Here is an 11916-nt window from a genome sequence, read left to right as displayed (position 1 = left end):
CCGACTGCTTAGCTCTTGCAGGGGTTCAGATAGAAATCCCACACTGCAAATGGCTCTCCGCCTGGTTCCCTGACTCACAGAATTGTCCGCAGCCCCCTCGGCCCACAGACCAGCTAGGATACCCCACCACGAGACCCAACCCAAGCGGAGCTCCCGCCAGCTCCCCGAACCGAAGCGAGGCTGCGGGCTGGGGCCGCGGAGGCGAGGAAGAGGACGCGTGCCGCCGCAGAGCTCCATCAGAGGTGAGAGCGTGGGAGTCTGGAGGAGGAGGAGGCCACACCCAGAGGTGCGAGCGCGGGGGGCGTGGCCCCGGCGAAAACGAGGCAGGGGGCGTGGCCGAGCGCCAAGCTAAGGAGGAGTCGAAGTGGTGGACTTAGAGCCGCACCCTTAGGTGAGCGCGCAGGGGGCGTGGCCACACCTCGAGCTGGGAACGAGGCTGAGGGCGTGGCTCCAGGCCGGGGGCGTGGCCGTTAGCCCCGCATACCACCCCCCCACCCCCACCCCCACCCCCACCCCCACGGTGGGGAGAGGCTCGGGCCTTTCGGGACGCGCCGAGCGTCCCCACGGGCGGCGCGCGCATCCGTCCCCGCGTCGCGTGAGGCCACGTCGGGGTTAGGCGGGCGCCACCTGGGCGCCGCTGAGGCCAGCGAAGCGCCGGCGAATCCCGGGCGGGCGCGGCGGCGAACAGGTGCCCGCGCGCGTCAGGCGCCGGCCACGGGGCGGGGAAGAGGGGCGCGGCCGGAAGCGCGGGGCGGGCGGGCGGAGGAGCGAGCCCGGCGGGCGAGCCGGGCGGGTTCCTCGGCCGGGTGAGCTGCAGGGCCCGGCAGGCAAGAAGGAAGGAGTGCTCCGGGGTTGCGCGGCCAACGATGTCGAGCCGCCGCCTCGGCCCCTGCAGCAGCAGCAGCCGCCGCCGCCGCCGCTGCTGCCGCCGAGCCGGGGGACATGGAGCGCGGCTGCAAGGAGCGGCCGACGGCAGCAGCAGCAACGAGCGTCGCAGCGACAGCGGAGCGCAGCCCTCCCCGTGAGGCGCCGGCCGGCCGACGGCGGCGGCGGCGGCGGCAGCAGCAGAAGCAGCAGCGGCAGCAACAGGGCGGCTGAATCCCGGCCGCGGCGGCCATCCTTAGCGCGGCTTCCCCTCCCGCTCCGCACCCCGCCACCCCTCATCGATCTCCCCTTCCTCTGCCGCTCTTGCCCACCCCCCGTCGTCCGCGTCCCGGGCGCGCGCCGGCAGCTGAGCCCCCCGGGGGCGGGGGCGCGTGTCGCCGGCGCGGGGGAGGGGCCGCCCGCCCGCGCGCACCGCGCCCAGGGCTCGCGGGGACCCGGGGGGCGCGTGCCGCGGCGCGAGGCGAGGCGAGGCGAAGCGCGGGGCGGCGCGGCGGGGCCCCTCCCCCGCCATCCCCATCCCCACCCCCCGCCTTGCAGCCTGGCGCGCGCCGGCCGGGCCGCACCGCTGCGGGCTCGGCGCGCGCGGGCCATGTCCGCCTTCTGCCTGGGCTTGGCCGGCCGAGCTTCAGCACCCGCCGAGCCGGACAGCGCCTGCTGCATGGAGCTGCCCGCTGGGGCCGGGGACGCAGTCCGGAGTCCCGCCGCCGCTGCCGCCCTCGTCTCCTTCCCCGGAGGTCCCGGGGAACTGGAACTGGCCTTAGAGGAGGAGCTGGCGTTGCTGGCGGCCGGGGAGCGGCCGTCCGAGCCCGGCGAGCATCCTCAGGCGGAGCCGGAGTCTCCGGTTGAGGGGCACGGGCCGCCGCTGCCGCCGCCGCCTACCCAGGATCCCGAGCTGCTGTCGGTGATCCGCCAGAAGGAGAAGGATCTGGTGTTGGCGGCCCGGCTAGGCAAGGCGCTGCTCGAGAGGAACCAGGACATGAGCCGGCAGTACGAGCAGATGCACAAGGAGCTGACGGACAAGCTGGAGGTGAGGACCTTCCGGCGGCATGGGTGGGGAGCTGGGGTGCCTGCCTGTCCTCCCCGTTTCCGTGCCTATTCTACCTCGAAGAAGATCATCGAGAACGGGGAGGCAGGAGGGATAGTTTTCACCAGCATCAGCGCGTTCGTTGAGCCCACCTGTCTTTCCCACCCAGCTCGGATGTGAGTCCGTGCACGTCTCTCACCGTTGTGGGCCGTTCTATATATGTATTGTACACAGAGTCTAAAATAGAGCTTACAGTATGACTAATTTATACAGCACCAAGGCGATATCTGCACACAGAAATGAGAACATCGAGAAGCATTTAAACTATGCTTCAGGTGTTCGGAGAAACAGTTAATCTCTAATCAGGGTGTTAGCCCAGAGCTTTCCAGTCCGGGCATTAAGGCCTCTGGATGCCCTTGTCTTAACTTTCTGGCAGAGAGTTGTGGGGAACAAGTGCCTCGAAAGGAGCTTTATATAGCTTTCAAATGCTTAGGGATTAGGGAATGTGGTTCCATTGCAGAAATCAGAGAAGGCAGGGCTCAACATGTGATTAGTTTGGGCTTCAGTAGCTATGTGTGTCTCAGTAGTACTTTCCTGTGTCCTGGGTCTTAGCATGTATGTTACTTTTAACCACTATTAAAAACATTTCCCCCCACCCACCCCTGTGGGAGGGGTCGTTTCCTGGCAAAATGGTTCAGTGGGTAAGGTCACTTGCCCCAATTGGTTCCCCAGAACCCATGTGGGATGTCACTAGCAACGTGTCCTCTGACCTACACACACACCCCAGTTAATAAATAATCCTAAGTACGTTTTCAAATGAGTAATATTTCTGTTAATTCCATGCAACAACATCGTCTACAACTGTGTTTGTTGGGTTTTTGCTCTTAAGCAGAAAGAATCTTGAATGGTAGCTGAGGGTACCTAGAAAAAGATAGCCATTCCAAAGTGGTAGATTTTCAAAATAGAAAGAGCAGGCAGTTTAGCAGTGGAAACAGCCAGGCTTTTCTGGCCCTCTGCGTTCAGCACTGTTACCCATTTTTCTTGGACTAGTTCTCCTCGTTCTCATTACGAGAACATCATAGTACAGATGTGACCAGGCCCGAAACTAGCCCTCTGTCAGGTTCTCCTCCACTGCTTCTGTTTGGTCAGAATGTGAGTGGTGAAACACCTCTGCTGTGGGATTGATGTGTGTCTAGAGTCTAGTCACCTATCGAAAGTTAAATCAGAAGAAAGGAAACCAGTGAGCGGCCTGTGTTCCAGCCAGGCCCGTTATCGAGGCCTGCCGGGCGATGGACTCCTGATACACGGCTTGAAAAGTTGTCTGTGAAACCTGGGCCCGGACAGCCAGAGTACAACAGAGCACTGCTACCTTAATGAATTGACTTGTTTAGTCTCCACTTGAAGTAGAGGTCTAGAAATACAAGGGTGTCCCTTTCTTTCCAAATCAATTCGGTTACATGACACTGAAAAGGAGTGACTACCCCGGAGATCTGCACTGGAGATTGGAAATTCCTTCAGAGAGGGACTTGAGTGAAGAAACTGTGAGCTTGAAAAGAGCATCCTATCAGTCTGATGAGTGACAGATTTCATGGTGTACAGTTACACAGATCCTGGTTTCCATGTGGCGTTCTCAGTAAGGGCAGGATTTCAAAATTCCACAGCAACAAAAAGGTTCTCCTGTAAAGGGATAAATAAACGACCTCTGACACTTTGTAATTGACTCCATGGGTAAGCCTAAAATAGCTTACCCTGCTTAACTATCATTGAAGATACTATCATCTAAGATCTTCACTCTTGTGCCGGTCTGCTTGTGTTAAATGCCAGTGTTAAACTTTTAAAACTCCGGGGTGGGGGGCTGCGAGGGGGGCGCTGTTGCCCAGTGTCATACCTAACACTGCTGATCTGGACATGGCAAAAGTGGTCAAGGTCGTAGATTATATGTCATGTGTACTCTATCAAAACTTAAAAACAAAAGCTTACATATATTTACCCTGCTTCATATATATACATATGTATGTATATATGTGTGTGTGTGTATATGTATGCATGTATGTTTGAAAAGCATGATTTATTTTTGAGATAGGGTCTCAACATGTCACTGTGTTGCCCATGTTGGCCTTGAACTCCGGTACTTAAGAGATTCTCCTGCCTCAGTCCCCAACCAGCCAGACTATAGGTGTGCAGTGTACCTGACTCTAAAATTTCTTTTGTGTACACTTGAAAATATATTCACTAGTTGCTTGTTAGCAAATGAATGTACTTATTTGATGATGTTGAGGGTCGCACCATCACTAAGCATATCCTGTCTGCCCATGTTAATTCTTCTAGTGCTACAATTGAGAGTGACTAATTTATTCCAGTCTGTTTCATTTGATACCTACAAGTGATTTTTCCCCATAGTTTATTCTTTTTAGATTTATTTATTTTACTTGTATGAGTGTTGGCCTGCATGTATGTATGTGTGCCAGATGCATGCCTGGTGCCCACAAAGGTCAAATCGGGAACAGGAGTTACAGATGGTTGTGGGCCACCATATGGAAGCTGGGAACCAAACCCAAGTCTCTTAAAGAGCAATAAGTGATTTTAAGCTCAGAGCCTCCTCTCCAGCCACCTGTTACCACTGTATTTTTTTTTTAACAAATTAGATATTGTAATGCCTGTTTAGACAAAATATTTTCTAGAGTTTAATGTAGCAGCTGTATTTTTTTGGGGGGGAGGGGTTAAGACAGGGTTTCTCTGTGTATCCCTGGCTGTCCTGGAACTCACTTTGTAGACCAGGCTGGCCTTGAACTCAGAAATCCGCCTGCCTCTGCCTCCCAAACAGCTGTATTTTTAATTAAGTACTTGGAAGTAGAAAACTAGTGTACTTTAATAAGAAGGATTTACTGTCGTCAGACATTGACATCAAACGCATTTTCTGACAAAGTGGTTTGGAGGTTAAACATGTAGTATGTGGGGGCTGGTGAGATGGCTCAGTGGGTAAGAGCACCCGACTGCTCTTCCGAAGGTCCAGAGTTCAAATCCCAGCAACCACATGGTGGCTCACAACCATCTGTAACGAGATCTGACTCCCTCTTCCTGGTGTATCTGAAGACAGCTACAGTGTACTTACATATAATAAATAAATAAATTAAAAAAAAAAAGAAAAAAAAACCCATGTAGTATGTGTTCTAATTCCAGGCACTGTGGGCAACATGGTGGGATCCCGTACCCAAAAATTTAAAAAGATTAGTAATGGTGGTGGTGGTCTCAGAGACTGATTTTTATATTGGTGTCATCAAATTGTTACTTCTCTAATTTTACAACAAACAATCCATCTTCAAGATCTTTTCTGCGTAGTATCTTTCTAGTTCTATGTGCCATACCTAGGATTTTATTAGTTTTTTTAAATATAAAAACATTTGATTCATTAGAGGCATATTACTGGCCTTTAATTGTTTAAAGGTTAGCATATGTAGGAGTTCTGTGGCTTGGCTAGGATATATTGTTCCTATGCTTCAAAGTCTAGTGGAGAGGCGTTTTTGGTTGTCTCTGCTGTATCTAGAATTAGCTCTCAGGATGTGAAACCGTGTATCTACCCAGTCCTCACTGACTTACACTTACGTGCTCCCGTTCTCTGGGGATTACTGTACAGATTTCCCCCCAGTAAGGGATGGAGGGAGATGGAAATGAGTCTCTGGGAGTCACTACTAGACTTGGAGACAGGCCCAGGACCCTGCTGTACATTCAGTGCTCGCTACTCTAGAGAACAGAGTTTCCCCTCTGGTATTTTTCATGAGCCATGGCCTGAGGAGGATGCTGTTACTATTTAGTTTTGCACAAAAATCCATTTCAACAAGTATCTGTTTTACTTAGCCTAGTAACTTCTTTGTTTTAAAGATTGGTTGATTTGTTCTTTTTTTTTTTTTTCTTTAATGGTTGATTTTATTTTTAGAGAAAAATTGGAATCATAATAGATTATGCATGTTTTCTAAGACATCCAGGCTCATATTTCTGCCAACATTTTACATTAACATGTGTCATAATTAATAAAATCATTATACTTCCTAAGTCTATACCAAATGTCTTCTCTTCTGTCCCAGAATCCCGTGTTACATCTCGTCTTTATGCCTTCTTAGGCTCCTCTTAGAGTTTTCTTGATAAGTTTGGTGTTAATTTTCAAAGTACCATATAACCCTGGAAAATATGAAAGCACAGGTAGATAGAGACCTATATGTGTGGAAATTCTCCCTAGACTTCATTGATTAATTTAAAGCTTACATGAAAATATAAGTCTAGGAGAAATGTCTTAGAGTAGACCATCAGTTGAATTCTGTCCAAAAGGTCAGATTCTGCCTGCCCTTCATCAAAGGCTTGGGACACCTGAAATGCAGAGCGTATCTCTTGTTAAATAGAAGGACAGATTAGAGCAATCAGCACCACCTGTCTCAGCCCCGCCCTCCGAGTGGATTGGGCTGTTTGAGTTGCTTAGATGGGCTGTTCACTAGCAGCTGTCTGCAGAATATTTTTAAGTCTCTCTGTTCTTGTGGAGCACAAGCCTAATTCATCTGGCCTCTCGGTGACACTGTGGTGACTGCGTGCTTGCTTCTTTCTGCCTTCTGTTCAGTTGTGTTCATGCTGGGTAAAACCAAGTTTCACACTTTTAGTATCGCAATCAGCTCTTTTTCATTTCTTTTTTTGTTTGTTCTTTTGTTTTTCGAGACAGGGTTTCTCTGTGTAGCCCTGGCTGTCCTAGAACTCACTCTGTAGACCAGGCTGGCCTCGAACTCAGAAATCCACCTGCCTCTGCCTCCCAAGTCCTGGGATTAAAGGCATGCGCCACCACTGCCTGGTTGCAATCAGCTCTTATTTCTACCTTCTATCTTTGTGAAAATTCTAGAGTGACTAAAACATCATTTGGAAAGTTGTATGGCATCTTGATAGCATAAGACAAACTGTTCCCGTGCTGGTCAATGGAAGTTTCTCCCTTGGTATTCCGACTCCCACATGCTCCAGACTGAAAGGGTTCGCTGGGCATGGTGGCGCACGCCTTTAATCCTAACACTTGGGAGGTAGAGGCAGGTGGATTTCTGAGTTTTAGGCCAGCCTGGTCTGCAGAGTGAGTTCCAGGACAGCCAGGGTTACACAGAGAAACCCTGTCTCGAAAAAAAACAAAACAAACAGACTGAAAGGGTTTAAGTTATAAAGCTGTGCGACTTCCGCCTGTGGACTAGAGTGACCGTAACCAAATGAATGGCCCCTCAGTGTGGTCAGTTCGGACGTTTTCGTGAGCACTGTCTTCACTGATGTGCTTAGAATTTGACATGTTGGGTTGTTGTTTTTAGTCTTCCACAAGTCCCCTCAAGCATGATACGCTTTCATCTTGGAGGAGTAAATTGGCTTTGAGAGATATTAGCAGGCCTTTCAACAGAGTTAAGAGGAATAAGATGACAGGATGGGATGGGGGAATCTTGTCATTTAGGCTCACCTCAGGTTTGACAGAGTGGGACTGGCTCTCTTACGGACCGTAAGCTGACACCTGAGGTTTCCAAAAGAAACACTAAAAATATATATATATATTATATATAGAGAGAAAGATAAGTTTATTTTAGGGTGTCGAAATAGTTTATTTTGGGGTGTCATAATAACTGTACTCCAGTCCTGACTGAACCTTAGCCCTAGGAAGTGAGATCCACATCAGTACCATTTTGTTTTTGAGACTGGATCTCTCACTGTAGCCTGAGGAGGCCTCTCCCTCGTGGCACTCTTGCCTGAGCTTTCCCGTGGCTGGATTACTGCGTGAACCACCATGCCCAGCTTAAGTCAGTGTATTTTGAAGAGTTACACGAGAACTTTGCTAAGCTCACCGAGGGTTGGGAATTGTTACTCTAGTCAGACTCAAGTGTCGGTTTGGTATTAGACACACTGCTTGGTATTGGACATCGATGCTTCCCTCACACAACTGGAAAGGTGTGCTTGTTTCCGTCACGCCAAGGGACTCCTTTTTGATTGAGTTGTTACTTCAGAACATCTTTGTCACAGCATTTTATTATTGCCCTCCATTAGCATGGAAGCCCATGAAGTCAAAGACACAACCCAGGCAACACACACATAAAATCAGGCCTGAAACTGAACTTGCCTTGAAGCTTTTGAACTGTAGTAGTATCATATATATAAGCTGTGATTTGGAGTACTGAATATATCAGGTAACTTAAACACAAATCAGCTCCCCCCATTTTCTCGGCCTGATCCTGAACTAGTCGCTTCTTGGCTTGTAACCGTCAAGCATAAAAGATGGCTCCAGGAGAGGCCTCTTTTTAAAAGGTATCGAACATTTTGGTTGTCGTGCTCATTTTTAGTTGTTTAAATTTGTAGTTTAATCAAACGATGACTTGTTAAATTGCAAGTGAATTCCCAAGTCCAGAACCAGGTCTTGCCCAGGGAGAACAAAACATTAAGTGTTTCCAGTAGGAATGCTGTTTTCTTTGTGAGACAAGTCCTGTGTTCTAGAAGAAGAGAATATTTTTGTAACTGTGAATTGGGCAACATGCCCTGTGTGGCAGGGTGTTTTGTTGTGTTCCCTGTCTGGGGAAAAAAAAAAATGGTGAAAACGGAAAAGAAAAAAAGGCTAGAAATTTTCATGTTTTTAATCCTCTTTTTTTTTTTTTTGGCCCAGCACCTAGAACAAGAGAAACATGAACTGAGAAGGCGATTCGAGAATCGAGAAGGGGAGTGGGAAGGACGGGTGTCTGAGCTGGAGACGGACGTGAAGCAGCTACAGGATGAGCTGGAGAGGCAGCAGCTCCACCTTCGGGAAGCAGACCGAGAAAAAACACGAGCTGTCCAGGAACTGTCAGACCAGAACCAGAGGCTGCTGGACCAACTCAGCAGGGTGAGTCACAGGGGTTTAACTATAAAAGAGTAAAGGGGAAACTGCTTCTCTGGGCTGGTAGGATGTGTGTGCTTGGAGCCATTCTGATCTCCTTCCTCCCAGTGATTACGGAGTTGAACTACATACGGAGCCCAGGTGATAACAAGCACAGTAAAGGAGTCTGGAGCCAGGCCATGACTAGGCTGTCTGTAAGCCGTGGTCTCTCCACCTGGGCCTCCTCTCATCTGCAATGGATGATGTCTGTATCCGTTAGAGCCTTAAAGATCTGTGCCAGGGCAAGTCCGTCGTCACTTGTAGAATGGTTAATCATTAATGCAATACTTAGAGGTGCTGTCTTTAGCTGAACAGCTTGGGAAAATGAGTGTACATTATGAAAAGAGGGTCCATAAATACGTTTTATCACCACATCAAGTAAATAATAATCCTTACACGTTTAGATAAACATGTAAGATAGTGTCAGATAATTAAGGTCAAGATTAATCATTGTGAAGAATGTGGTTGACAATTGAATGAGCAGAAATCTAATTTAAATAAAGTACATTTCTTTTAAATATGGGAGTGGTCTATAAATTCTCATTAAAAAAAAATCAAATAGGACCTGGTAAATCTAGGTGGTGCTGGCACACATCTTTAATCCCAGCATTTGGGAGGCAAAGGCAGGCAGATCTCTGAGTTGGAGGCCAGCCTGGTCTACAGAGCATGTTCTAGGATAGATAGGGCTACACAGAGAAACTGTATCTCAAACAAACAAAAACAAAAACAGACCTGGGTTTACTATTGCATCTCAATCCTTCTTGTAGGTTAAAAACAAAACTAGCTGTTCTTTAGTTACTAGGAAAGCTGTGGCCACTTGTCCCAGTCTAATCCTGTGCCCTCTGTGGTCTTGGAGACAGGCTAGCGGCAGCTGTGGTAAGTCCCCAGCTCTGGCACTGAGGTGATAGTTGGCTGCTCGGACAGTATTTACTGAGTCTGTCCCAGTTGATTGCTTTTCTTTGGGATTGTGAGGCAAATTTGAGTCCCTTCCTGACTTCTGAAGAGTGAGCTAAACACTGTTAGTGGGGAGAGGAAGGAGAGGAAGAGAGGATGCCTGGTAACTTGAGAAACAGCAGCTTGCAGAAATTCCAGCAAATCTGAGAAAGGTGAGAGCACGGGTGGGAGGGCCAAGAGCTTCCCTGATGTCTTTCTCTTTCTGTCACCACTGGATCTGCGTATCCAGAAGACATTTCTTGGGCCAGCTTCATAGCAGCATTTCTGGATCCGCTCTGAAACCCTTTTTAGTACTGGGAAGGGAATCTCTATCCTTGTAAAAATTTTATAGGTTTTTGAGTCTTTCATTCATTATTCATGAAAGATTAACCAGAGAAGTCTGGCCGGATTGCTTTATTTGTTTAAAAACATCTAATAGAATCCTGAGCAAGTTTTTCGAGTGAAATTTATGTAATGGAATTCCAATTTTTCAAACAAACAAACAAACAAACAAACACCACAGAGCAACTAAAGGGAAATTAAATTTTCTTGGGCCAAGTTCATACGACAAATGCGGATTCAATTCTGCTGGTTCTGTGATCTGGTGAGAGACAGATGAACAGAGTGGAAGAATTCAGAACATGGACACTAACGTGCTGCAGCACACAACTTAGAATTAACTCTGCTCATTGTTCATGCCTCAGTTTCCTTAACTGTAAAGTGAAGTTAAACTTTGTGCTTCAGACGAGCACTGTTGAAATGTGTGCTGTGGGTATGGCTCGATGCCAGAATGCTTGCCCAGCTCCCCAGCGAGGCCCTGTGTTTACCTTCTACTACCCTGGTTCTCAACTCTGTGGGTAATGACTGCTCTGGAGTCCAACGCCCTTTCACAGAGGGATCGCCTGAGACCATCAGAGAACACCGGTATTCACATCATGAAGTATGGAGGAAATTCATTTAATGGTTGGGTTCAGCACAGCATGAGGAACTGTATTAAAGGGCCGCGGCGTTAGGAAGGTTAAGAACCAGTGCTCTAGAAGAGGGGGCAGAGGAGAAATGCGATGTGTCTGTGTTGATCTGCACGCGCCGGTGCGGATTGTTTACCAAAGCGGTGTCTTAGGGTTGTCCTGTTGCTCGATTTCACTGTAGAGGCCTGATGATGCGCTTCCAGATGTTTCCCTAGATCTAGATTCTTGTTATCCTCTCATGGCCTTGAGTGGAGGCCCTGGTGGTTTTGTGGCTTCCTCTCTCTGCTGCTTGGAAGCAGGACAAGTCCCTGAGGTTCCCAGCAGCAGCAAGTTTAGATTGCATTTTATTATTGCTTTATTAACTGGGTGTTCAGGAGCCAGAGGAGCTAAGTACTTTGAAGGGAATTAAATTCTCACAGGACAAGATAGCAGCCACCAGAAGTGGTAGAAGGCCATGGGTTGGTTGTTGTGTTGTTTTGTTGTGTTGTGTTTTTTGGGGGGTTGGAATGAATGTGTGTAATGAAGCTGGCGTGATTGCTTTTTTTCCCCTCAAGGCAAGGCTTTTCTGTGTAGCCCTAGATGTCCTGGGATTCTCTCTGCAGACCAGGCCCACCTTGAAGTCAGAGATCTGCTTGCCTCTGTGCCCCACCCCCACCCCCAGTGCTGGCACTAAAGGCATGTGCCATCATGTCTTTTTATAACCATGTAATAAGTACATAGTGTCAAAAATATATTTCTTCAGCATACTTCAGTGTATTTGCTTTGACTGCCATACTCTCCAGTGCTTAACAGTAAACAGAGCAGCAGCTGTATTGAGATGTAATCCATACACATATATGTTACCCTTTAAAAGTGTGCAGTCGAGGGTGGTGCTTACCTTTACTGAGTTATGCAGCCATCACTACTGGCTATTTAGAGAATGTTTCACCTTTCCAAAAGAAATGCTGTAGCCATTAGCAGCCACTTTTGTTACAATTCAAAAGCTCCATGTCTCTACCCATATAGCAGGACTGTGTTTTCCCTTGCTTTCGACTTTTTAATTCAGTGGCAATTTGTGTGTGACTTCTTTTACTTAGTGTTGGATTTACCAAATTCATCCATGTTGAAGCATGTATCAATACTTCATCCCGTGTTATGACGGAGAAATAGCGCATTGTTACATGTCGCCGTTGGTTTATCCATTCACAAGCTGACCCACGTTT

The 11916-nt window shown here is 48.4% G+C and overlaps 1 protein-coding gene across 3 annotated transcripts in view; it reads left to right on the top strand.

Annotated features, from left to right (window-relative positions):
* The first annotated feature begins 1395 nt into the window (after window positions 1-1395).
* Window positions 1396-11916, top strand: part of Bicdl1 (BICD family like cargo adaptor 1) — an 82992-nt gene continuing 72471 nt past the window's right edge. Inside the window, exons 1-2 of one of the 3 annotated variants that reach the window (XM_085837067.1) lie at window positions 1396-1912; window positions 8565-8780. In XM_085837067.1, the coding sequence (XP_085693193.1) occupies window positions 1475-1912; window positions 8565-8780 (654 nt within the window). In that variant the 5' untranslated portion in view covers window positions 1396-1474. The remainder of the gene's footprint in view (window positions 1913-8564; window positions 8781-11916) is intronic. The other 2 variants (XM_029477602.2, XM_021163032.3) reach the window with 2 other exon arrangements.

Source organism: Mus caroli, unplaced genomic scaffold, assembly GCF_978045245.1.
Source record: "Mus caroli unplaced genomic scaffold, Mus_caroli_1 scaffold_4, whole genome shotgun sequence".
NCBI classification, from domain to species: Eukaryota; Metazoa; Chordata; class Mammalia; order Rodentia; family Muridae; genus Mus; species Mus caroli.
This window is presented reverse-complemented; position numbering and strand designations above follow the sequence as displayed.